This window comes from Plecotus auritus (genome assembly GCF_963455305.1).
Source record: "Plecotus auritus genome assembly, chromosome: 8".
NCBI classification, from domain to species: Eukaryota; Metazoa; Chordata; class Mammalia; order Chiroptera; family Vespertilionidae; genus Plecotus; species Plecotus auritus.
The window spans coordinates 157238205-157264278 of NC_137782.1; the positions used below are offsets into that span (position 1 = coordinate 157238205).

General features: G+C 49.2%; 1 protein-coding gene across 5 annotated transcripts in view; it reads right to left on the reverse strand.

Moving 5' to 3' along the window:
- CRIM1 (cysteine rich transmembrane BMP regulator 1) overlaps nucleotides 1-26074 on the reverse strand; it is a 181504-nt gene that overhangs the window by 17151 nt on the left and 138279 nt on the right. For all 5 annotated transcript variants that reach the window (XM_080686662.1, XM_080686661.1, XM_080686658.1 and 2 more), the window contains 5 exons: nucleotides 16307-16463; nucleotides 13207-13328; nucleotides 11902-12111; nucleotides 7907-8122; nucleotides 3956-4177 (listed from right to left, as the gene is read on the reverse strand). In XM_080686662.1, the coding sequence (XP_080542788.1) occupies nucleotides 3956-4177; nucleotides 7907-8122; nucleotides 11902-12111; nucleotides 13207-13328; nucleotides 16307-16463 (927 nt within the window). The remainder of the gene's footprint in view (nucleotides 1-3955; nucleotides 4178-7906; nucleotides 8123-11901; nucleotides 12112-13206; nucleotides 13329-16306; nucleotides 16464-26074) is intronic.

Here is a 26074-nt window from a genome sequence, read left to right on the forward strand (position 1 = left end):
ACACGCTTGTCACTGGGATGCTCTGTCCAGGCCTTTCTCCTGCAGAAAAGCAGCAGGTGCTCTATTTGATGTGGAAAACCAGCCTCCGCCTGACGCCCATCACTCACAACCGCTGCACCCGATGTCCGGGGAGCTGTGACTATCCACATGGCGCTTGCCACTCACCAAGCTGTTCACTGTGGATGACTAACTTTCACGGCACGTTTGTGAAGCACAGGACACAGGACAGCATTATTATTCCCACCTTCCAGATGAGGAAGCTGCGTCAGGTCACTGACATGCAGCTAGAATGTGCCCGAGGTGGGCTCATAACTTCCCTTCCCAACACAAGTTATTCATCTAAGAAAACATGTTGGGGACACAGCTGTGAAGACTCTTCCAGTGAATATGCCAGTATAACAACACTGTGGCGTGACAATGTACTACATGTAATTCCATGGGTTGTGTGTGTTAGGGATGCAATTAAATAGTATTTACTAGGTTTGATTCCTGGGCTGAATTAAATGTCCAATGATTGACCGATGTTCCCGAGAGACACTATATATACATTTATCTCCAGAAAAAGATACCTAAACAAACAAATCGAAGCAGAAATGAGTGCTGCATAACGGACTGGGGAGCGAGGGCAGACACTGCCTGTGTCAAGGAGAAATATTATCAATCATTTGCTAGTTGAAGATCACGATGGTATTGTAAGCAATTAGACAAAGCCGTTCACTTCACAAAATTAATCTTCAATCCTATTAATTATGCCTGTGTCACACATTCTACCGAATTAGCACACATAATGCGAGGCCTTCACACATCAGAGAGAGACAATATCACTGCATTAGCGACTTGATAATTTTGCTGAAAGGAACACAAAACTCATAATTACTCTGTTTTTAAAGGATCACCACTTTTCTCTTAGGGAAGAGAAAGGAATCCCTCACAGGGTGACAGCAAGCATGCTTTTGTGTAGGGGTTTTATCACCAAAAAAAGTGAGAGTAAAGGCAGGTTTGAGGTGTTTAGCGATCTCTGGTTGACTAATTAGGGAGGCCAGCAGGCTGGGGGGAAGCACGTGAGACCCTGGGAGCAGATTATCTGGGTCAGGAAGGAGCTGGGCTCAACCTGGGAGAGCCTAGGACAGGAGACGGTGCCAGTGCTGGTCCCCGGTGCCGCCTGGAGGAGCGATCGGGTGCTTTAAGACATGCAAAGCCATGGCTTCCCATCTTTTCTCTTTGCGAGGTGACCTCTGAAGGCGGATACAGGCTTTGCCACGGCGGCATGGTCACTGCCTGCAGGTGTGCTAGTGCCGGGAGGCTCGGTGCCTTCCGTACAGAGAGAAACTGCTAAGAGAACAAGCCTGGAGAGAGGGCGGGAGCAAACGGGAGCCAGAAAATCCCACCCCACAGGCAGGAACTGAACTTGACCTCGCACGCTTGGACACCAGGGGCGAGGACGGGTCAAGGCTAACGTAACAAGGCAATGTATGAGGACTGCGGAAGGGAGTGCGTGACTATTTCAGTAATAAAACAATGTGTGAAGCATTAAGGTGAAGGAGTGAACAGCAGCACACAGCAGGCTCAGCAAACGTTAAGTGTCCCCCAAAATGTTCCCCTGCACAGAAGCCTCAGGTTTATGTGATACAACTACACCCTGCCAGAAAGGAGCAGGGGCAGTTGTGGAGGGAGATGTAAGAGACACAAAGTTCCCAGCACACAATTGTGAACATATCTGAACCACAAGTTAGTGAAAGTGCTTGCACGTGAACTTAGAATCAAAATCACAACTTGGACCAAATTGTTATTTTCCTCCCTACACTAAAGAAGAATGTACAGTCTAAATGATGCAGAAGTTGAAATAGGAAATACAAAGAAAAGAGAAAAAAAAGCAAGGACACTCTATTATGACTTGCAGGCATCTTATCGTATGTTTGAATTTGTTAAACTGGTTTTGTGAGAAAGAGAAATGATTTACTATCATCATTTAGAAAGAAATTGACTAGCTGAGCAACTTACTAATCACAAATTTATCAATTACGTAGCACACCACCACAGGAGCTTTTACCTAAACAAAAGAATCCGCGAACACAGGCAAGATTGACCCGCTGAAGGGAACACGCAATTCCCGGCGCCCTGGGCCCGTTTCCTGAGTGTGACGCCAGCGCCTGGTGGATGCGTGGACCCTTCCTTCAGGACCGACGTTCTGATGTTTAAATGTGGTGACACCGGCTGTCCCTCCGCCTCTCCCGTCCCTGGCCTGACACAGTGGCCTCGGCATACCTCGGATTTAGACCTCACCAAAGGCAGTGCTATTTCCCGTAGGAATTTTGGTCAGTCCTTTGGAGAGGTCAGTAGCACTAAGTTGGATTGTATGCCTTGGTATATTTTTGGCTCCACTTAGGAGCTACAAAGCTCACGGGTATTACCGCCGAACCCAAGGTCGCAGTCATGAAAAGGTGCAGGGGTCCTCAAACTTTTTAAACAGGGGGCCAGTTCACTGTCCCTCAGACCGTTGGAGGGCCGGACTATAGTTTAAAAAAAAACTATGAACAAATTCCTATGCGCACTGCGGGCCTGGGACGAGTCGGCTGCTAAGCAGGACAGGCAGCAGCACCTGGCGGGTCGGATAAATGTCCTCGGCGGGCCACGTGGCCCGCAGGCTGTAGTTTGAGGACCCCTGATGGTAGGGCAACCACATGTCCCCATCTGCTTGGGACACTCCTGGTCTACAGCTCTTGTCCCATCACACAGACCCCCTTTCACTCTCCAAAGAACCATGGTTTGAAGAATAAATGACAGAGATGGTCAACCCATTAAAAGAGAATCCAGCTTTCACACATACATTTAAATACTCCCTAACCATGACGCAGAACATTCCTGAGAGCAGAAGTTATGTTTTCGGAATACCTTTCCATCTCTTGTATACCAACGTGCAGAATGAGACTCAGAGCAAGTGGCCCTCCGTCCAGTGGCCCGAGGCCACAGCCACGGAGAGGGAGCGTCCTGATGAGCTCGTGTCATGGCCTGAGCATCACTCCTGGGCTCACCCATGGCAACTGCTACAAAGCTCCGCGGCTAGATCTCTCCTCCTCAGCTATCACCCCAAAAACATGCACCGACTTGTCTCTAGAAAGCACACGAAAATCTCCAACAGAAGAGTGCACAACGCCTGCAATTAATACAGCTTGCCTCTTTTCCACCTGCTACTCCGAGTAGAGGGGCACCACTGGATGGCGACACACCAAGGTGTCTCACGTGACTTTACGAGCTTTCCTTGGTACAAAAGCAATAAAGGAGAGCTGAGAGCCTTGGGAGCGAGGGCTGCGCCTCTATCAGAGCTGCCAGCGGTCCGCGCATCGCCTCCTGGGCTCCGGGGCAGCACCTGGCTCGTGTCCGGAGGACTGGCTTTGGTATAGATTTCAGGGACTAATATACGTGTGTCCTCTGCTCACGAGCTGTCTCCCCTTTGGTCACTGGAAGGTGAGGGCTCTGTTACCCAGGCCCCACTCTGTGTCCCTAAGCCCTGAAGATGGACAACTGTGCAGCTGAAATGGAACCGATGAAGTGTCAGCAGACAGAGGAGGAAACTGGGAGGTAAGTCGGTATTTTGTAGGTAGTGACCTGAAGGCAGGGGCAAGCTTTATGCAGTAAGTGTGCTGGAACGAGACGGGGATTCCATGTGGAACAGAAGGCCGCCGTGAACGCCAGGGCGGAGGAAGGCAGTTGGGGTCCTGGGAAGTCTGAAATGGCCAAGCAGCCCAATAGGACAGGCCCACACGGCACCATCAGAACATCCTGAGGCATCTGATTCCAGTAAGGCCTAGCTCGGGAGCACGTTTTCCCGCCTGACATGACTCCTCTGACCGTGTGGCACGGCAACCAGAGAACCGGATTTCACAGCAGGAACGGATCCAGGCTCCGGGCTGTCGGTGCAGACGCAGTGGCCCCGGCGGAGCCGAAGGACCCTTACCTATGCAGTAGGGACAACACTGGCCCTTCCTCAGAACAGGCCTCTCGCAGGACACTGCCGGGCAGGACTCGGAGAAGCAGCTGATGAGGCTGTTCATGCAGACGCAGCTGGTACAGACGTCCGGCTTCCAGGACTCGGCGGCCAGGAACATGGCCCCCTCCTCGTTCCTGCAGTAGCTGGGCTCGCTGTCATTGCGGGAGGGCGAAGGCTGGAGAGGCGCGTCTGGAAAACGAACAGGAGGTCAGCAGGGAAAGGTGCTGCAGGCCCCCGTGTCCCACGGAAAGCACGCTCAGTCATGCGGTGTGTCATGGTCCTTAAAAATGTCGCAGTCACGTCTGGCCGGCGTGGCTCAGTGGTTGAGCGTCGACCTATGAACCAGGAGGTCATGGTTCAATTCCTGGTAAGGACACATGCTGGGTCCCCAGTCGGGGGGAGGGGGGAGGGACATGCAGGAGGCAGCCGACCAAGGATTCTCTCTCATCACTGATTCTCTCTCTCTCTCTCTCTCTCCCCTTTCTCTCTGAAATCATTAAAAATATACATTTTAAAAAATGCCTTAGTCACTGAACAGCAAGTCTGATTCCACCAGGGTTTGAATTTTAAAACAAAACGAAGAGGCTCTGTTAGTGCACAACACCCACTCTCCCCCTTCCTTGGGTTTCTGGGGGGTGGTTACGGACTCGAGTCACAATGGGTGTAACTCGAACAGGGCCATCCCTCTCCCTGCTTTTCCAGTTTCCCTTGCAACTGGGGGGAGGTGGGTGGCCACGTCACCTGTCTGTGGCGAAAATGCGACCTAATGGCTGGCCAGCCAGAGGATTTCTGCGACAGCTTCCACTTCCCTAAAAGGAGGGCGGGTGCGATGCCACTGCCCTCCTTCCACATTCTCCTGCCCGAAGGCGAGTGTGTTACCTGCAGCTGTAACATCCTCATCCCACGTGTGAGGGGCCTCGACGCCACGAAGACACTGCGTTAATGCGAATAAACACCTGCCGCCCAGCTTCCTGTGACGCGTGTCAAAGACAGCTCTGCCTGCACGCCATCCTAAGCAATCAACAGCCAGACAGATCCTCACTGCACCTCCCGCAAACACCGCTATACAACATGCCAACGTTCACACTCACAGCTGCAGGATGGTGGGAGACCCCCATCACTCATCAGGATGCGCCCCAGAGAAGTCATAAGCATCTTCCCCTAAAGACGGTGACCGGAAGGTTCCCAGATCCCGTTCCCGCTGGAAATGGACACCCAGAAATCCCTTTGGTCCTGTCCACTGAAATCACGTGACAACTGTAACTTCAAGCCAAAAAATGACGGGGATGGAACAGGGATGAAAATGTGCGTGAGAGATGAGAAATCTCACCATTCGCTGACCGAGGAGGAAGCTCTTCTAACCACTGCATGCCTCGAGAGGCCGCGACGGCCCACCTAGCAACCGTCTCTGCGAGCCTTGTTTCTCAGTGGATACAGGGTCTGAACTTTACAGGATTACCACGTGCTCCTGCCCATCAACGTAAGGAGCTGAGCGAATCAGAAGCTCTGAAGGCCACTCTCTCCTCGCACCCACCTCCAGCAGCTGTGTGATCTGACCACGAGAGCCCTGAGGCCGGAAGGACGTCAGCAAATGAAACGAGCCCACACCTGCTCCTCTACATTTGTAACCACATCGCCTACTCAGTCCCAAGGCGGTCACGACCCAAAGGCAGCCACGGGGTCCCCTGCTCCACGTGCCCGTGTCAGGCCTGGCTGCACGGACCACGTCCACGTGGCGCAGAGACCGAGGGCAGGTTACCCTCTCAGGGGCCTTTCTGGGTCAGCCGTGTCCAGGAATGATCTCTTCTTAGGAGACGGACCAATGCCAACGTTTGCTTTGGCTGGAAACGGGGACAACTCACACTCGAGACCTCACCAGGCTCTGCAAATCGCCACGAGGTTGCTGTGGGATAGGAGAGCTTAGCTCTTTGGAGCAATGCCGCACCGCGGCCTAAACACTGAGGAGAGCGAGCAGGATCAGCCCTTCATCTTTGGGCTGAGCCTCTGAGCCAACGAATCTGGGCCACAGGTGGTGGAGAAGTGCCCCGCCCCCATCCCCCTCCTTCCATCTGCTCCTGCATCTGTCCCCAGATCCTAGTACAAGCGGTAGCGAAGTACTTCCCACGTCAGCTGAAGGTTCCCAGGTTACACGTGCTCCTCGTTCTTTCCTTTGGAGGCGATCCTCTCACTTAGTCATTATTTACGGAAATGTCTAAGACCGGGTTACTGCTCCACAGGCCAGGAGTTGTGCCTGTTGCCGTCAACCTGGGGAACCCCACGGCGCAATACAGGCATTCCACAGCATTTGTAAGACGATGCCCTAAGTGGACACAGATTCCTGATCACCAAGGAAGACGCTGCTCCAAGGGGTCTCTACCCGGAGGACGGGAAGAGTCAGGGTTACGTATGAACACAGAATCATCGGCAGAATTTACATCTGAATAAAAGAGGGATAATGGTAAAAGCGTGGTAGGGACTGGGCCGTACATACCCTAACAATGGAGTACACATGAACTCCTTCTTATACCAGAAAAGATGCTGCACCAATTAAGCTTCTCAGATAACCACGGCTGCTAACTGCACGGAAGATCTTGTACTAAGACGGTCAGACCTCGGCAGCAGCCGACAAGTTAAGTGTGTGGCTATTCCTGTGAGTCCACCTGAGGCAATTCAAACGTGAACCCCGGAAGGGGCGGGGCCCTGACTGGACGGATGGAAGACAGTACGCTGGATTCCGGCCAGCCCACTAGATGATCCAATGTAAAAAAAAAAAAAAGTAGTAAAATGCAAGGGTTGATGTTTTACTGGGCAGGAATGCCCTAAGAATATACATTTAGAAGGTAAATGGTTACTGATTTAAGTTGAAAAGATAAAAGATTAAGCAACAACAAAATAAAACTAGTGAGCTGTCAACTTGGTAATTTTATATACACAAATTACCTTTTGGGAAAAAGTCATGTATTCTAGTATTCTTTTGGAAAATAGTCATACGTTCTAGTGTTAACTAAAGTGCTCCTCTAGTTACAAACCAGTAACTTATGTTTAAAATCCTGACAAAATTTGATTACATTTGTTCCAGGACCATAAACTTACCTGCTAAGGCCAGGTTATGTGAGAACGAGAAGAAAACAACACTGCTCTTTGCACAAGCCCTGCCAGTCACTTAATTCTTTTGGATCTTAAGTTATTAATCATTACAGGTGGGAGGGGGCGAGCATTGTGTGTATTTCAGTGATTCCCCTGTTCAACATTCTCAAAGTACCCTCCCACCCTTACATACCTCAGAGAATTTTATTGATATTATTCATCCATCTCTGCTCTTCCCATTTGTTAAAGACAGAGATGGCTTTTCACGTTAGCGAAATCATTTGGAATAATTGGTGCGGCAGGACTATCTCCTGAGTCTGTGATGTAGGGTTAAAAGAATGAACGGGGGGAAAAAGGCTCCTGTTTCTAAGTCACCTGAGGTACAAGACATATTGAATTCATAAATATGTGGTCTATGGAGGGGATGGATTTATTTATTTTAAATTTACCTTTATTGTTGAAAGTCCCCCCCATCAGTGAACCCCCTCCTTCCCATCCCCACCTTCCCCAGGCCTTCCCCACACCCCTGTCTGTGTCCATGGGCTATGCACGTAAGGTCATTGGTTAATCTCTCCCCACCCCTTCCCTCTGAAATTCGTCCGTCTACTGCATGCTTCCATGTCTCTGGATCTGTTTTGTTCATCGGTTCACTCTGTTCATTAGATTTAGAGGGGATGAATTTAGAAAGCAGGCTGCCAAGTGTTCGTGCCTGGGTTACAGTGACTGGCTCTGGGACCCTCGCACGTGGGGCGCAGCCTGCTGGTCCTGCACAGGGACAGTGCCTGAGCCGCAGCCTTCCCGCCCCGTGCGTCCCGGGGCCCTGCGCAATACCTGTACACTGTGGGCAGCAGGAGTCCTGGGTGCGTGAGGGGTTCTGGCAGAGCAGCGGCGGGCACACCTCCGTCTCACACATCACCCGCCCGCTGTGGCAGGTGCACTGAGTACAGGAGTCTATGTTCCACGTTTCTCCTTCCACAAAGTACTCTCCTCCAGGGGCGTGGCAAATGGAGGGGGCGCTGAGCTCGGGCTTCTGCTCCACAAGGTCATCTGGGAAAGGACACAGCATCCAAACACAAGAAGTTACTCATCAGCAGCCATACCAACGCCGAAGAGCCTGGTGCTGCGTGCGTAAAGGGACAGAGGATGAACTGACTGTGAAACGCCTCCCTCTGTTCTTCTCAAGAGAAGAGAAGGGGAATAGTCCATGCACAGCAATAAACATACAGCAACAGCAGAAGAGGTAGTTTTAGGAAGATTCAAGTGGCCTGAGTTTAAAAACAATGACCAGCCCTGGCAGGGGAGCTGTTGGTTAGAGTGTCGTTCCAATACATCAAAGTTGCGGGTTCGATCTCCATCAGGGCACATGTAAGAAGCCACCAATGAATGCATAACATACATAAGGGGAACCACCAATCGGTGGTTCTCTCTCCCTCTCAAATCAATAATTTGAAAATAACAATGAGGGAATCCAACAGGAGAATTAAATTACAGGAGCGCACTCCGACCACAGGAAAGAGAACTCGAGCCTCAGGGGAGCTCTGTGGAGGTGCAGGACTGTCTAGAATGAAGATGTTTTTCATTCCCTGAGTGCTTGCTATGATGGTCCAACTGCCATGCAACGTGCTCTCCCTACATGTGTTATTTCACTTCTTTACATCGACCTGGTGAGGACGCTCAGGGCTCAGAGTGTTAAGGGCAGACAAGGGATCGGAACCTAAGTCTACGTCTGGGTCACGGGTAGGCCTCCAGGTAAAACAATTTCCAACTGCTCCGTCCTCTCCATTATCCCTGGGACCCCAAGCATGCTGGAGCTTGGAAATGCATCCTGCTGCTGAGCTGGCCACTCCCCGGCCTAGATCCATCCTGCTGCTGAGCTGGCCACTCCCCGGCCTAGATCCATCCTGCTGCTGAGCTGGCCACTCCCCGGCCTAGATCCATCCTGCTGCTGAGCTGGCCACTCCCCGGCCTAGATCCACTGCCAGCGACCAAGCAGGAATGTTCTGCAGAGTCAATGGTCTGGAAACTCTCACCTGAGAATAAACACTTTTTGGGGGAATAGCATCATCAGGAGAGGAGAATGCTCAGAGGCGGGTGATCACTCTGATTTCCTTCCCGGGAGGAGAGGCAATTCTGACCCCTTGATGAGGTGATAATGACAGAGAGGGAATTTAATGTTGCAAATACCTAGGAGGTACTGGGAGTTGCCTCGAGGTTGTGCTGAGGAAATGAGACGTGTGAAGACATGAGCCACATTCGTGTAATCCAAATACAACAAGCATTTCAAGGAGGTGTTGACAGTGTCGAACCCCGCTGAGCGGCAGTCTGGAGACGCACGGCGAGCTCACGCCTGGAGCTCAGCGGAGGCCGGGCCCCAGGAGAACGCCCTGTCTGTGCAGATGCTCGGAGCTGAATCACCCAAGAGCTCACAGGCTGTCAATTTCAAAGGAGTGGCCAGCACCCTGTGCACGCTGATGAGATACATGGCGGGGGCTGAGCTCCAGTTGAGGAGGTCACTCTCCACTCAGCTCCAGCTCAAGGGAACTGGCAAGAATGGAACTCTGACTGAGTGGGCATGAACAGAAACCTGCCAGCAGCCAGGGGTTATATTCCTAAGCCACTGGACCACATAATGTAGGAGGAAAGGAGAGAGGAAGGCAAGAATGAAAATTGAGCTGGGGCGGGAGGACAAAGGGCCTTTCTCGTGGTTTACAGAGAAAACGAAATACTGTTCCAAAAAGCATCAATGAACTGATGCTGGAAGCGGGCTCTCCTCTGGGTCTCATTTGCTAATAACGCCCTTAGATCCGTGTATGTACTATGCACCTCGAGGCACGGCATGCGAGTGGCACAGAGATGGAGCTGAAGGAGAAACTGTAAGGTAAGGGTGAGAAAGAAAACCACCACCAAGGAACAGTATCAGTGGGGAAATCTTCCACCAGAAGGGTTTCGGACTGCTCACTTAGCCCAGAAAGAACAACAGCCGATCCTGGAATAGAAGAGGGAAGAAAATGTTCTTTGAAGGAGGAGACCATGAAGGCAACCAACCATTCTGGGGTCTCTAGTCAGAAGAATCCATATGTGGCAATCCACTAGGGTAACGGTATTTGGGAAAAATATACCTACATATGCATAGACAGGGGTGGGCAAAGCAGGTCTACAGTTGTGAGTATGCGAGGGTTTATGCATGTATTATTATTAATTATTGTATTATTTACTTGCATTAGGTAAACAAACTTTTATCCACCCCTGTATATCAACGTGCATGTGTTTTTACCAGTATACATGCACCCACAGTAACTCGGTGTGTGTTTGCATGAGCACTTTGCAGACCTCTGTAACAGAGAAAACCAGCTCTGACCCACTAACTTTCCGTTCTAGCCGAGCATCTGTCCTCAGACTGCCTGCATTTGCTCCAGCCGGACTCGCTGAGCGCATGTCCAGCAGAGACCCAGGTGCGGCCCGCACGCCACACTCTCTTGCCTATGATGAAAGCAAGGGGTCTGCACTGGAAGGCATTTTTCCTTCCCCAGAGAGTCAACACAGAGTTTTGTTTCACCAAATTGCTCATTGACCTTCTGTTGCCGTGGATACTTGGAGGTTTTCCCCTACTTAACTAGCAGAGCACGTGAAATAGTTTCGGGACAGAGCACACCTGACTGAGCTACGGGAAAAATACATCCAATACTGCAGCCGGTCCTTTCCGGGGCAGGAGGGCTGCCTGCACGGGGGGTGGGTGTGCAGGATCTCAGAGCTGCAAGAGAGGCAGGTGTCCCGCTCCCCGCCCCCAGGGCACCTCCCTCCAGGCTGGGCCTGCCTTGCAGCACGGACCAGGCCTGGGTTCCTGACTACCCTCCCCCTCCCCCCCCCGCCCCCCGCAGAAGCAGACACCAGGACACCAGACCAGGGCTGACCAGAGGGAAAATAGCCACGACTCCAAACTCTGACAAGTACTTTTTAACTTTAAGAGAAACCTGATGCTCCAAGGGGGCCTTCCCTTCTCCCTGCCTTCCTCCCAGCGGACAGTTTCACTCTGAGACAGTTCATCTCTGTGTCTGTTTGACAAGTGAAAACCGGCTAAGTGTGTTTTCCCCTTACTCCAGTGGCCTACACTGGGAAGAAATAATGAAGAGAAGGCTGTCTTGAGCTCCTTGGACAAAAGGCACTAGATGAAGCATTATGGTAATGATGACTGGTACTGACAACCGTAATTCGGACCCCCAGGAGTTATCGAGTCCCTTCTGCTCTTCTGCTAACGTATCTTGATGAGCGTTACTATATTTTAAATGTTCTGGATGTGTGGTCATTCTGAATTTCTCCATTTGGCAAGCATGCCACATATCCATTAATTTATTCTCTCGCCCCCTCGCTCCCCATCCATTACTTTTAAAAAGAGCAATAGCTGCGGACTTTAATACTCCTCTCCACCTCCAATATTACTTTTGTAAATAACAAGCTTTTATGGAACACAATTAATACCAATCTCTTCCAATTAACTAAGACTTCAGCCTTAATCCACGCTCCATAAAACGGACAGCTGGAACTGAAGAAGTGCATCGGCCCACAAGCCTTCACACAAATGTAGTTCAAAGACCAATATAACTGAGTGAGCCATTCAACAACGGGAGTCAGAGCTTTATTTTTCTCTGGTCTCTGGCTGAGCGGTGACAGCACCCGCTGACTCTGTGTCTGTGGCTGACCAGAACCACGGAGCGCTGACCTGTGTTCCAGGCCGTGCCCTGTGCCCTGCATCTCCCCCCACCCTCACCCCCACCCCCAGCACAGAAACCACCTCGTAGGGAGCACACTGGACGGCAGCCGGCTTTTACCTGAGCACGACGGGCAGCACTGTCCTGGGCGGATGGTGGGGCTGCCGCAGGCGGGCACCGGGCAGGTGATGAGCGCGCACATCTCCCGGCCGTTGTGACAGTAGCATTCCCGGCATCCGTCATGCCAGCTCTCCTCGTTTTTATGGTGATGGCCGTCCATGGACAGGCACGTGCCGGACAGGGCAGGTGAGGTGGGTGACGCGGGGCCCTCTGCACGGACACAAGGCAGCCTCGGTAAGTTCGACCACACAGGGCGAACTGCCCGCAGCGTCCCCGCAGGTAACGCTGCCCAGCCACCCAACGCCCGTCCACAAGCACAGTTCACTCGGGAAAAGAGTTTAAGTGAACGTGTCCGCAATGTTGGAAAAAATAACAAAAAACCTGCAAGTATATTTCTGTCCTATTTGTGGGATTACAGGTGAGTTTTTCTTCTTTCATTCAACTTCCTCATCTTTATACAATAAACAAGCATTGATTGCACAGCAAATGTTGCCCATATGTTTAATACATGCAGAGCAATCGCTCTAGAAGTCACCCAGGGGGCGAATCCCGGGCCCCTGGCAGCTGGCGCGGTTTTGGTCAGCAGCAGAGTTAAAGCAGAGACTAGATTTTTGTTTACTCTGACCCCCTGAAACACCATTAAGGTGGTTACTGTCCAACTTTGAAAACACAGAACTAGAGAGATCTTTTATTGCTTCATCTGTGGATCATGCTGACAACTAAAACACAGTGGGGGAGGGGGAGGAGGGCAGCGGGGCTGGAGCTGGGGGCGGGCGGGAATGGTGCCTAGGCGACGCTCAGGGGCTTAGGACCGGCCCTGGGGTGGGAGGGAGTCCCAGACCCAAGGTCCCCGTGATTCTCGCCTGTAACCACGACAGGCTGGCGTGTGCTTACGCACAAACGTCTAAATTCTCGTGGAAACAATGTGAGGGGACTGTTCAGTCACACCCACCTGCGGGGGTCTGACAAGGGATCTTTGCCGTCTCTACTGTACCCATCCACTGCGGACGGAGGGAGACCATGGAGGTCAAGATCAAGGTGCTTCAGGCTGAAGCCCTGAGTCAAGTAAACATGAAGAGCTAAGCAGTGGTCACCTCGGTCGGTGGGCCTGCCCTCGGTGCTTGCTTTAAATTCTATTGTGAGCTTTTCCTCTGTGAAGGTGACAGGACAAGGAAGGTCCCACAGAGAGGGACACCGTGTCCGAGTGGACAGCAATCACCGAGACTGTCATTTGCAGACGCCCTCCTGCCCCTGGCTGCCGAGCCCTGGCCGCCGAGGGGGGAAGGGCCACGCGGTCGCACCTACCTCGGCACCTGCAGGTCAGACAGCCGCGGCTGTCGTTCTGGAATCCCAAGAGGCAGGTTTCATTGCATGGGAGGTCTGGGCACTTCCTGCAGCGGCAGATGTCACAGCCGTGCTTATTCTTCCTGGGTGATTAAAATGTGGTCAGAGGTCAGAAACATCCCGAAGTCTGGAGTGATGCCCAAGCACTCACACCGAGGGTCAGGGACGCGAGATCGTTACTAAGCGGGAGGACCTGACTTCTGCTCTTGAGAGCTCCTGGAGTGGCGTGCGATGAGCTCCCTGTGGCCGCCACCACTCCCAGCCAGGCTCCGGCACGCATGTGCTTCCCCATGTCAGTGTCAGAACCCCAGTCACAGGGCTGTCCATCTAACCAGCAGCACCGGCACCACAGCGACACGGGGTGAAGGTGCAACTCCGTGAGCAGCATGGCGAGGGAAACACTGTCGGTCGGGGTTGGAGGCCAGCGGTGGGGGCAAAGGTCCTTTGGCAAGGGCCACAGGCTTCCTCCCATGACCACGGTCCCTGAGAAGTTGCAGCAAAATTATAACGAGAGATCTACTTATGGACACTTATGGAAGGCGGGAGGCGTGAAGGGTCTGCAGAGCTGGGATGTGACACCAACCCCGACTGGGAATAGGAGCCCTGAGAGAGCCTGCAGTCCGTGTCCAGGAGCTGCTCAGGCAAGAGCACCCACGGGGAGAAGTGCCGCCCGTGGGCGTGGCAGGAGCATGTGGGACAAAGGAAGAGGTTGAGAAACGTTTTTCCCCTTAATAAGCGAGAGCGCCTAAGTCTGTGCTGACGGGAAAGATGATTATTAAATAAATGAGTCTATGTTTACCAATATTATCACATGGTTTAAGTGGAGAGTTTTCTGGGCAAATAATTCCCCCCCCCCTTTTTTTTCCCCTGAAAAAGAGAATACTGACTGTCACAGAAGGAGCTCAATCACTCTGCCTTGAGGCCCAACATCTCATCTACACCCTCGGGGCTCTTCCCAATTAGCCGTAAGTGGCAGAAATAGTGTTCAACCTAAAAAAAAAATTCCCCTTCTCATCTTGGGCCAAGGAAGGGGCTCAACAAGACAGCCCAGTGGGCAAACCGGGGTACACCCCCTGGCTTACCACTGCCCAGGGAACAATCAAACTGCGATTTACTGGGCGAAATGGTCTACTCGTTTACTTTCACACAGTGAGGACAACGAATTAAATGAATTATTCATATTCATTCCACATACTGTGTCATTTTCAAGGCCTGTCAAGGCTTTAACTGATTTGTTTGCTCACTCACTCATTCATCCCGGCCGGCTCCTCCCTCCCTCCGCTCTGTAAGCACTAACATGCAGGCGTGATCACAGGAGCCCCAATGCTGCCCTCATCCTAACACCCCGCTGTGGTGTCTGGCAGGGATTCTCCTTCAGAGGCTGTCCTTGCGGAACAGCTACTCTTCTGGCTGAAGGGGTGCGCATCGTCCACGGTGGTCAACTTGGTCCTCCCGGATGTGCTGACCGACAGGAAGACCAAGGGACATCTCTAATCCTCTAGGACAGTGGTCGGCAAACTCATTAGTCAACAGAGCCAAATATCAACAGTACGACGACTGAAATTTCTTCTGAGAGCCTAACTTTTTAAACTTAAACTTCTTCTAACGCCACTTCTTCAAAATAGACTCCCCCAGGCCGTGGTATTTTGTGGAAGAGCCACACTCAAGGGGCCAAAGAGCCGCATGTGGCTCGCGAGCCGCAGTTTGCCGACCACGGCACTAGGATGAAGGCTCGACTCGAGCGCAGCCTTGACCCTGAACTGTCCTAACCCTGCACCAAGTGGCTGCAGCGACTATAACAATGCTCTCCTCTACATTAGCAGCGAAGCTAAGATATACCTTGCCTATTTTTTAAAAAATATTTTATTGATTTTTTTACAGAGAGGAAAGGAGAGGGATAGAGAGAAACATTGATGAGAGAGAAACATCGATCAGCTGCCTCCTGCACACCTCCTACTGGGGATGTGCCCGCAACCAAGGTACGTGCCCTTGACGGGAATCGAACCTGGGACCTTTCAGTCTGCGGGCCGACGCTCTATCCACTGAGCCAAACCGGTTAGGGCTACCTTGCCTATTATTGGTATCAGATTCATACTTTAGGGTTAAGAACAATGATGATGAGTTTACTTGGGGAATTTTTAAGAATAGTGTTCCCAACTCACGCAATTAAATTGAGAATTAAGATTCCTCACCTCCTTGCTAAGCTAGAATTTCCAAGAAGAATAAAAATGATGACGTTAATAAGATGGGCAAGATATGAAGGCTCTAAGTCCCTTAGGAGTAGTACTGTATAAATATATCAAATTGAAAAGGGAGAAAGACCAAGCGAAGGGAACCAAGGAAAGATGATAAGGTAACATTCTGAAAGGAGATTTTTAAAGGGACCAACCTGATATAAAGGCAGAAACAGATGCCAAGACAGACACTAGAGAACAAATGTGAAGAGTCTATCTCCCCCGCCCTGGAATAAGCTGATTTCACGGGGTTTGGCTCAATCAAAAAGTATTTGGAAATACAAGTCACGATCCTCGTGTTCAAGAAAATTCACAAAATCTACTGCTATAGAAAGAGAAAAAACATTACGAACTGTAGACTAGTACCAAGGTCAGATATGGAGGCAGGGCAGGTGCGGGTGCTCTGTAGTGCAGGTGGGTTCCTGTCAGCCGACCTCCCGAATGGGTTAAACAAGCCATCACAACTGAGTCCCCGGGACAGCTGTGAAAGGTACCCACCTGTCCAGCCCCGGGACTCCCGGCCACCCCAGCCCCTGCAGTGTCCAAGGGCCGTGCCATGGAGAGGTCACCCGTAACAGGCCCCCGGGCAGCGTCCTCACAAGGACACCTTCATAAAAGGGAAGAGTGAACTTGACTCTCATCTGGGGGGACCCCAGGCTAGCCCTCCTTCCTGATCCACCTGACAAAACCAGCACAGACGTTCGGGACTGGGTCCACAGCGGTTCATTCGCAGACACACAAAACAGCCGACAAACACAGGTACGTACCGACGCGTCACCAAGTCACACACCATTCAGAACAGATCTCCCGCATTCAGAAATACGTACAGGTATCCAAACGGGCAGCTCTTGTCACAGGTGGTGGGCCTGCACTTCTTGGGCCGGGGGCGGCAGCGACAGATCTCGCAGCTGTGGGCGTCCGTCAGGAAGCCGAAGGGGCAGTCCAAGGTGCAGCCTCGCAGGAGGCCCCAGCACAGCTCCTCCCCTGCGGAGACAGACAGCGGGTTCCTTCCAAAGAGGACCGGGCCACTCCCCTGCCTGCCCGCCCTCTGCACCCTCCCCGCTCCGCCACCACATCAGAAGGGCTGCGATCCACAGAGCGTGCTGTGCTGTGGTTGTCACCACACAACCCCACGCTCTGTACTAATACAGCAGGTCCTCGGGTTACGTGGGAGATGCGCGATGTAACGCGATTTCCGCCGGAAGTCGGAACCCACCTACGTAAGCACCTACGTCACTCACGTGGAGCACACACACACACAGCAGCAATGAAGTGAAACCGTAAAACAATTTAAAAGGAAGATAACAATTCCTGACCTTTACTTCTGGTAAGTAAATAATAAAAAAACATAAAGCACATATGTTCATACGTCGAAATGACAGAACTTTTTTTTTTTATATAAATAAGTGGGAGATGGCAACGTAACCACGAAACGATGTACGTCGAGTCCGACGTAACCCGAGGACTGCCTGTACAGACAGAATGAAGCCCAAACCTGAAAGCCAGATTATCCTCATCGGGCGCTGAAGAACAGGCTGTTTGCCGTGCGAAAAAAACACTGAGCAAATATTGTCATGAAATCTGATCTTATTAATCGCCTCACACTACTGATTACCATTCATTGGTCAAATGTGAGAATTAGAAACTTACACCTAAAATTTCATTATATATTTTGTTGCTACTGTATGACCATCATCATGCACGTTCTTAAATATTCACACGTTTACTCTGACAAGTTATCACATAATCCTGCCTATTATGTACTGAAGCGTACCCTATTATATACCCTTTTCTTTACAATATGACAAAATATTACACTTAGCTATTCTTCTCCACTACTGACGAACATCCAGGTATTTGGATACACTTAGTTAAATGACTAAAATAGACGTGTGTGCCAAAGGACTGTCCAGATTAAGAGTTAACTCTGCGCTGTTTGAAATGTTCAAAGTGTCCCCTATTGGTCAGTTTTAACTTCGTTTAGAAGGGCGGGGGGGGGGGGGAGGAGGGGGAAGCAATGGTGATTGGCAGGAGAAATTACTACAGATATTAGCTTAGCAAAAGACTTCTAAAAAGGCTGTAAAAGGTATGATACAAGGATTAACAGCTAATACAGAGAATATAAATGTGAAGGTAAAAAAAAGCATGCTTGGTGATGGAACAAAGCAAGCTGAGACGTGTCTGAATTGACTGGGGAATCTGAGTGGTGGCAAACGTCTGGGGGCGTTTGATTATTGTTCTTCATGGATTAGTAAGATGGGAAGCAGAGACGATTTATCGATGAAATAATAAATTAATCTTTATTGTATCTGGACATCCTTTAAGCCTATATATTGTAAATAATGCACACATTACTAGGAAAAACAGAGCACATTAGTCCCTTCCACATACAAATCTTCTAATCCAAAATTAAACCTAAACTACAATTAATAGGTGAAATGAGCTCATGTTTTTACCTAAGTGTTTTACGACAGCATCTTCCATGAATCTTAGCTGGTGATACACAAATGTTTAATTTGCTATCTTTTAAAAGGGAAAATGTGATTTATGGTATAATTTTCTACTTTGTCATGATCATAAACCTTTCGTTACATGTGTTTAATACAACCTCGTAGGTCTGTATTACACTGCGGAACAACTAATTACTAATTTGCATCCTTAAAAGCCACATTCTAAATGCCTCCCTTAAAAATTTGTAATTATGTAACCTGAAAGGCCATCATTTTTCAACCCTCCCCCATTCCCGTAGCAAGGGAACGGAGACGGAGGGAGAAGACCTCACAGTCGGTCACCTTCGTGCCTTTATTTTTCTAGTTCTTTAAAAGAGGAGTTTTTTTGTAGACCTTAATCCAGAATGGGCTTCACCCTTAGGGAAAACTGGTGCATCGCCAAGTTAAAAACATTGGATAAAAAACTAATTCTGACCTTAACCACCTCTGCTTTGCAAAGAGAGAGAATTTCAAGCTATGGCTGCTCCTTAAGCTCAAGTGGACAGCAGACTCGGTGCCACCAGGACGCTGTGGTCTGCTCCCCACGGAAGGGGCTGACGGATAGGGACCTATTTCCCTTATTTACACAGCCCAGGCGCTGGCCTGGTGTGCAGCCTGGAGTGAGTGTTCAGCATGCATTTGCAGAAGGGACCCATCAACCAATGTCCTTGCTATCTACTCCTCCACTCTCATCCAGGCTGGCCATATTCACAGAAAAAAATTACAGAATGAAAAAACTTACTTTAAAAATATATTTTATTGATTTTTTACAGAGAGGAAGGAAGAGGGATAGATAGTCAGAAACATCGATGAGAGAGAAACATCGATCAGCTGCCTCTTGCACACCTCCTACTGGGGATGTGCCCGCAACCAAGTTACATGCCCTTGACCGGAATCGAACCTGGGACCTTTCAGTCCGCAGGCTGACGCTCTATCCACTGAGCCAAACCGGTTTTGGCTTTTTTTTTTTTTTAATATATTTTATTGATTTTGAAAAAACTTACTTTAATAGTATTGAAAACTTTCCAAAATACTGGCACTTGTTAAACATCTCAAAATGCCACCTTTGTAGCTCAGAGACTCGGAACATTCAAGACGGCCTGGGAGGCAGTCCTAGATCCACATAATAATTATGGACTTTTAAAAAGAGAAATATCCCATTGAGGCAAACATTTACATAAAGAGCAGAAGAAAGAGATTAGAAGCATCTTATTCACAGATGGGTGGGGGTGTGTAAGTCTGTCTGAAAAGCTTTAGGACCTCACGTGAGGTGACCCCACGAAGAATGGTGGCTTTGTGTTCGTAATTTTTCAGCATTATATGACTTCACTGTGATCTGTAAGTGCTTTCTAACCCAGAGGGGGAGCTCGGCATTGAAGGGAAAGGTATAAATCACGGCCAAGTACAAGGCCTGTGCGTAGGGCTGGTTGATAGCAGCTACATAAACTCTCTGTTTCCTCTGGAGAAAAAGAGATCTTTGCTCCCAGGGCCAAGACGCGGCTCCACTGCAGGGAGCATGGTTCACACTTCATTCTAAGTGAACACCGTGTAACTCACAGGAGGGCACAAGGTGATGGCGCCCCCAGTTTCGCTGCACTTCTCTGCTACATACCTCACACTGGGCACTGGCAATGCCCACCAACCCACTAGATCCGTTACGTGCAACAGAAATCTCCTGAAACTATTAAAGAAATGCACGACTGTCAATGGGGGCTCCAACCTTGGCCCTAAGTGTTTGCTCAGTTACACGCAATAAACACGGGGAGCCCGCCTCCCGAATATTGCATGCTGCAACCTTCTGTAGATGCCTGATTCAGATAGATAAGCTATAAAAAATACGAAGGCTTTTTCTCCCTGCTACCACCATTCATTTTCTATGTTTGCATCCATTTCTAGATTAAAAGCATTATGAATTCCTAGAATTACAGCATGTTAAAAGTGGGAAAGTTGTAAATATTCCAGCAAATCCACTTGATTTAAAGATGTAGAAAATAAGATGCCAAAAGATGAATGGCATCTGATTCATATAGATGTCACCTGAGCATATAGTTCCAGTGAGCTGAAGCTGACAGCAACAAACATTTCAAGTTAAAAAGCAGTGTTATTAATAGTGTCACCACTATTGTTATTAGAAGCTTATCCAAATGACCTAATTTTTGTTGCCCCTGAACTTTCCTAAATATTTCCCACCCCGTTTTTCTTTATTTTAAATACTAGAGTCCTGGTGCATGAAATTCATGCATGGGGTGGGGAGGGTCCTTCAGCCTGGCCTGCACCCTCTCGCAATCTGGGACCCCTCAGGGGATGTCCAACTGCCGGTTTAGGCCCAATGCGGGATCAGGCCTAAACCAGCAGTCGGATAGCCCTCTCGCAATCTGGGACCACTGGCTCCTAAACGCTCGCCTGCCTGCCTGCCTGATTGCCCCTAACCCTTCTGCCTGCCTGCCTGATCGCCCCTAACCACTCACCTGCCTGCCTGATTCCCCCTAACTGCTCTGCCTGCCTGATCGCCCCTAACTGCTCGCCTGCTTGCCTGACCACCCCTAACCACTGGCCTGCCTGCCTGATTACCCCTAATCCTCTGCCTGCCTGCCTGATCACCCCTAACCGCCTCTGCCTTGGCCCCCGCCACCACAGCTTTGTCCGGAAGTCCAGTCTAATTAGCATATTATGCTTTTATTATTATAGATGTCATTGAGAACATGAGTCAGGGGTAAATTTCTCTGTGTGCACTCTCGATGTACTACTTCGCTTAGCGGTATTAAAAGAAGGGTATTTGTTAGAGGTTCAAAGGAAAGAATCCTCTGCCATCCCTGCCGTGGACTCTGAAGGACATGTTTCTACTGGGGTTTGATTTCAATCTTAGAAGTAACTGTCTAGACAATGCGATACCATCTCACACCTGTCAGAATGGCAATCATCAGCAAATCAACAAACGACAAGTGCTGGTGAGGATGTGGAGAAAAAGGAACCCTCGTGCACTGCTGGTGGGAATGCAGACTGGTGCAGCCACTGTGGAGAACAGTATGGAGTTTCCTCAAAAAAACTAAAAATGGAACTCCCATTTGACCCAGTAATCCCACTTCTAGGAATATACCCCAAGAAACTAGAAACACCTATCAGAAAGGATATATGCACCCCTATGTTCATAGCAGCACAATTTACCATAGCTAAGATTTGGAAACAGCCTAAATGCCCATCAGCAGATGAGTGGATTAGAAAACTATGGTACATCTACACAATGGAATATTATGCTGCTATAAAAAAAAAGGAATTCTTACCATTTGCAGCAGCATGGATGGACCTGGAGAACATTATGTTAAGTGAAATAAGCCAGGCAATGAAAGAAAAATACTACATGATCTCACTCATTTATGGAAAATAAAGAACATTATAACCTGATGAACAAAAAGATAGATACAGAGGCAGTAAAGCACCGAACAGACTGTCAAATTACAGCGGGAAGGCTGGGGAGTGTTGGGGAGGGGGGAAGAGATCAACCAAAGGACTTGTATGCATGCATATAAGCACACCAATGGACACAAGACACTGGGGGGGTGGGATGAGGGCATGCGACAGGGGGTAGGGGAGGCTGGGGGAAGGTCAATAGGGAAAAAAAAAAAAGGAGATATATGTACTACTATACGTAATACTTTAATTTAAAAAAATAAATAAATAAAGAAGTAACTGTCTATAATATGCTTGATTATGGTGCAATATCATTACAACATATTAGCATATTACCAGTATTACCAACAGTAGTCAAGATAAGGTCCATTTTTATCTTTTTCGTATCCCTAGTGCTTCGCACACAGTAGGCACTCAACAAATTCGAGATGAATGGAAGAAAAAAATGAGTGAACAACAAACCAATAAACAGGACAGAAATATTTACTTGGTGCTCCTCTTACTCTAGGAAACCTTGATGCCAGCGGCCTATATACTAGTATACAAGGCATGATCCCTAACAGAAAGCTTAGACATCAACTGTGAGGACCATTGCACGTGAACAGGCTTGTGGTGGGATGCAGAAAAATAACATGTGGGAGAAATTTACACAAAATCATTACTTATCAGGTGGCTGTAATGGGAAAAAGAACACATTCATGCCACCCTTCACTACAAGGAACTTGCTTTTTTCCTAAAACTGGGTAGGAGAAGGAGGGTGTCCTCAGAGACAGGAAGGACCGGAGGCAGGCTGGTGCTGGAACAAAGGGGGGAAGTTGGGGGCTGTCCACGTCAGCTTGCCTAGGCTGACTCAGAAATGGATGCTATACAACAGCTACGGGGTAGAGGAGACAAGTGCCATGTCAGTGAGTAATGCTAGCACTGCATGCGTTCCCTTAGTCCTCAAAATAACCCATTAGTTAGGCCTTCACAGATAGGGAGGGAGGGCACAGAGGCCCCGGGAAGTAAGGCAGGCCACTTGCTGTGATCACTCAGAGGCAGAGCCTGGGAGGAGTGCGGGGTGCATACAACCACAAGAATCTGACAGCCAAGGACCTGGCACACGGTTACAGCCGACTCACCTCCCAAAGGTGTGGCTGTCAAACATGTCGAATAATCAGGACTGCTGCTGGGAGGGGTGGGGGCAGAATGCCCTAGGACCAGACTTCTGATGCTAAGGTCAGGCTGACAAATCCCACGTGGTGTTTAATTATATATTTAGGTAAACGGACGGTGGCAGTGAGTGAGATGGCAAAAGACTAATCCAGGTTGATGAAATGGATACGTGGTGAGAACGGCGAGTCCACAGACAAGAAAGATGTCCAGTGGCATCCCTAGTTCTAATGGCTCCCTGCTCATTCACAAACCAACATCTGCCGTGCGCCGAGCCCCGAGCATGGGCTGGGAGAGGGGCCAGCTACTGCCCTACTCTGGGGTAAACGAGTGAGACTGGATTCTCACGGGACCGAAGTGTCCTCCTAATAGAATTGGCTTGAAATGCTATTTCAGTGGTGTGTCAGGTACTGGTTTTTTTGCTTAGGGCAGGCCTTTCGGTTTATTCATCTTTACGGCTTGAACACCTGCTCCAGAACCTAGAGCTTGGCAGGTGTTGTCTATATCAGGCAAAGGAAGAGAGAGGGAGGAGAGAAGAAAGACTAGACAGCCTTACAAATCGGTAAAATTTGCAAAGAATGCGTGGTGAGTGAAGATTTACATGTAAATCAAACAAACAAACAAACAAACAAGACAAAATGCAACTGTCTCCCTTACAACTACCTTTCTACATGTTAGTGAAATGGAGGAGCAGATATTCCTTTTAGGAAGCCAGCATGAGAGCCAGCATTTTCCTAATGGTCTCAATTTGCAAAAAGCCAGAGACTGGGGGAAACGCCTCTTTGGACGTCACTACAAAGGGCTCATTGTGGAGTGGCGGGGTCTTACGTAAGCACGACCCTGGGGACCAAACGTTGCTGACAGAAAAGCCCAGGTGAAGGCGGTAGGTGGGGTGACTAAGCACAATGACATTTATATTTTTAGACTTCAAAAAGTTCAGAAAAAAATGTCGGTTCCCTCCCATGATCTGAAAGGATGTGTCGCTCAAGAGAGATAAGAAGGATTAAAATATAAAGGCTTCACGATACAATCACTGATCACCTTCTTGTCAAAAAACAAAGTTGGCCATTTAAATAAACAGGCGCGGCTGCCAAGGCAGCTCCCTAATGCACCGGGTTTGGCTATAGAAGGCAGAGAGGTGTGGCCCCGATGACTGGAGGCTTCTGGGAAATTTACAGATGGCAATACCATAGTCACAACAACAGTTCTATCCACTCCGTTTCAGCACCAACTCCACCAGGCTGGCAGAGTGACAACGTGCAATTAAGAAAACTGAATTACTCAACTCCTACTTTGTATCCGAGTATCAAAGTATCCTCACAACGGAAAGTATGGGACAGTAAAGGCGAGGAGGCGCAGAAAGCCCGCGACAGCGGCTAAATCAGAAGGTGAGCCTCCATCTGCGTTTTGGAATTCCAAGTCTCTGAGCCAGGGTAACGATCCCCGGAGGCCCAGAGAACCTGCCGATTACAGAAGCGTGTCTGTGTTTAGGAGAGATCAGAGGGAATGGAGGGAGAGTTCAGAAAACGAAAGGAAGCCCAAAGGTCCATTCAAAAAAAGACAGAGCATTCTAGAACTACAGAAACTAAGCCTGACATTCACAATGGGAAACGGTGCAGGAAGAATGGTTAAACGTGTGGTTTGTGACATTTAGAAGAGAAAGGCCTGGCCACCAGGAGCCAGCGCAGGTTCAGGAAGAAGGAGCCGGGCCCCACTGACTTCATTTTCTGTTTAAAACAGGGTTTCCAGCAAAGGAATGCTTCCAAGACCAGGGACTCTGATTTCAGATAAGATCCTGGCCGCGTGTTTCGAGACTTCCGCGTGGAGATGGAGGCGATGTGTCGTCCGCTTTGCAGGAAGGTCTTTAGAGCGACAGGAATGTGCCCTTCGTTCTGTACAACTTAATTTTAGTCCAGTGTTTTAGAGGAGGACATGTAAGTGATGCTCACTTACATCTAAGCTGGAGGCATTGAGGTATTCAATCAGATGACCAAGACTAAAAAAATATCCCAACTAGTTGGAAAACGGCTTGAAACTCTCAGGATAATTTCTTGTCAAATGTGGCCTTGTATTTATGTTATTAAAGAAAAAACCGCTAATGTTCAAATACAGAGCAGATGAGAACCACCTAACACAGCAGCTGATGTAAGGGAAGCCGCTGGAGCTACAGCTGCTTATGACACAGGGGTCCTCAAACTACGGCCCGCGGGCCACATGCGGCCCGCCGAGGACGTTTATCCGGCCCGCCGGGTGCCGCTGCCTGTCCTGCTTAGCAGCCGACTCGTCCAGGGCCCGCAGTGCGCATAGGAATTTGTTCATAGTTTTTTTAAACTATAGTCCGGCCCTCCAACGGTCTAAGGGACAGTGAACTGGCCCCCTGTTTAAAGTTTGAGGACCCCTGATAGTGTGAGGGAACAGTATGTGATGTGCGAATGCAGACTCAGGCCACACTGGAACTGCACCGACCAGGCCAGATTCCAGAGCATTTTGTGTGTTTCTGGGCCACACGTTAATATAAGGACAAAGACATACTCTAAGGGGGTCAAAAGATGGAAAGGACCAAGGAAGTTCTAGGAACGCTATCACCAGGGGAGTGGCTGAGGGCGCGGAAGGTATTTAAGAATTAGGGGAATTCATAATCATTTGAAACGTGAAGGGTGATCGGTTTTGTGTGCGGAGGAAATGTAACAGACTCTACCAAGTGTCAGAGGTCTCGCTCGGGGACGTGACTGGGCTCCACATGGAAGTGAGCTGGAACCACACAGAGAAGCACATCCTAAGGGTCATGACGGGGTGTGACACCCTGTGTGGGCGACCCCCTTGTCACTGGGTGGCCCAGCAAGGTGATGCGAGAGGGAGAGCAACGGGGAGGTTAGAAAGATGTGCTCAGGGCTCTGAGGGCGGTACCCATGATGCATCTGAAGACACAGAAATGAAGATGAAAAGCCTTTCTTTTTTTTTTTTTTTTAATAAATCTTTATTCAGATTATTACAATTATTTCTCCTTTTTCCCCCCATAGCTCCCCTCCACCCAGTTCCCACCCCACCTTCTGCCCTTACCTCCCCACCACTGTCCTCATCCATAGGTGTATGATTTTTGTCCAGTCACTTCATGAACCCCCCATACCCCTTTCCCCCTGAGAATTATCAGTCCACTCCCTTTCTATGCCCCTGATTCTATTATATTCACCAGATTATTCTGTTCCTCAGGTTTTTAATTCACTTGATTTTTAGGTTCACTTGTTGATAGATATGTATTTGTTGTTCATAATTTTTCTCTTTACTTTTTTCTTCTTCCTCTTCTTTAAGAATACCTTTCAGCATTTCATGTAATACTGGTTTGGTGGTGATGAACTCCTTTAGCTTTTTCTTATCTGTGAAGCTCTTTATCTGCCCTTCAATTCTGAATGATAGCTTTGCTGGGTAGAGTAATCTTGGTTGTAGGTTATTGCTATTCATCACATTGAAAATTTCTTGCCACTCCCGTCTGGCCTGCATAGTTTCTGTTGAGAAATCAGCTGACAGTCGTATGGGTGCTCCCTTGTA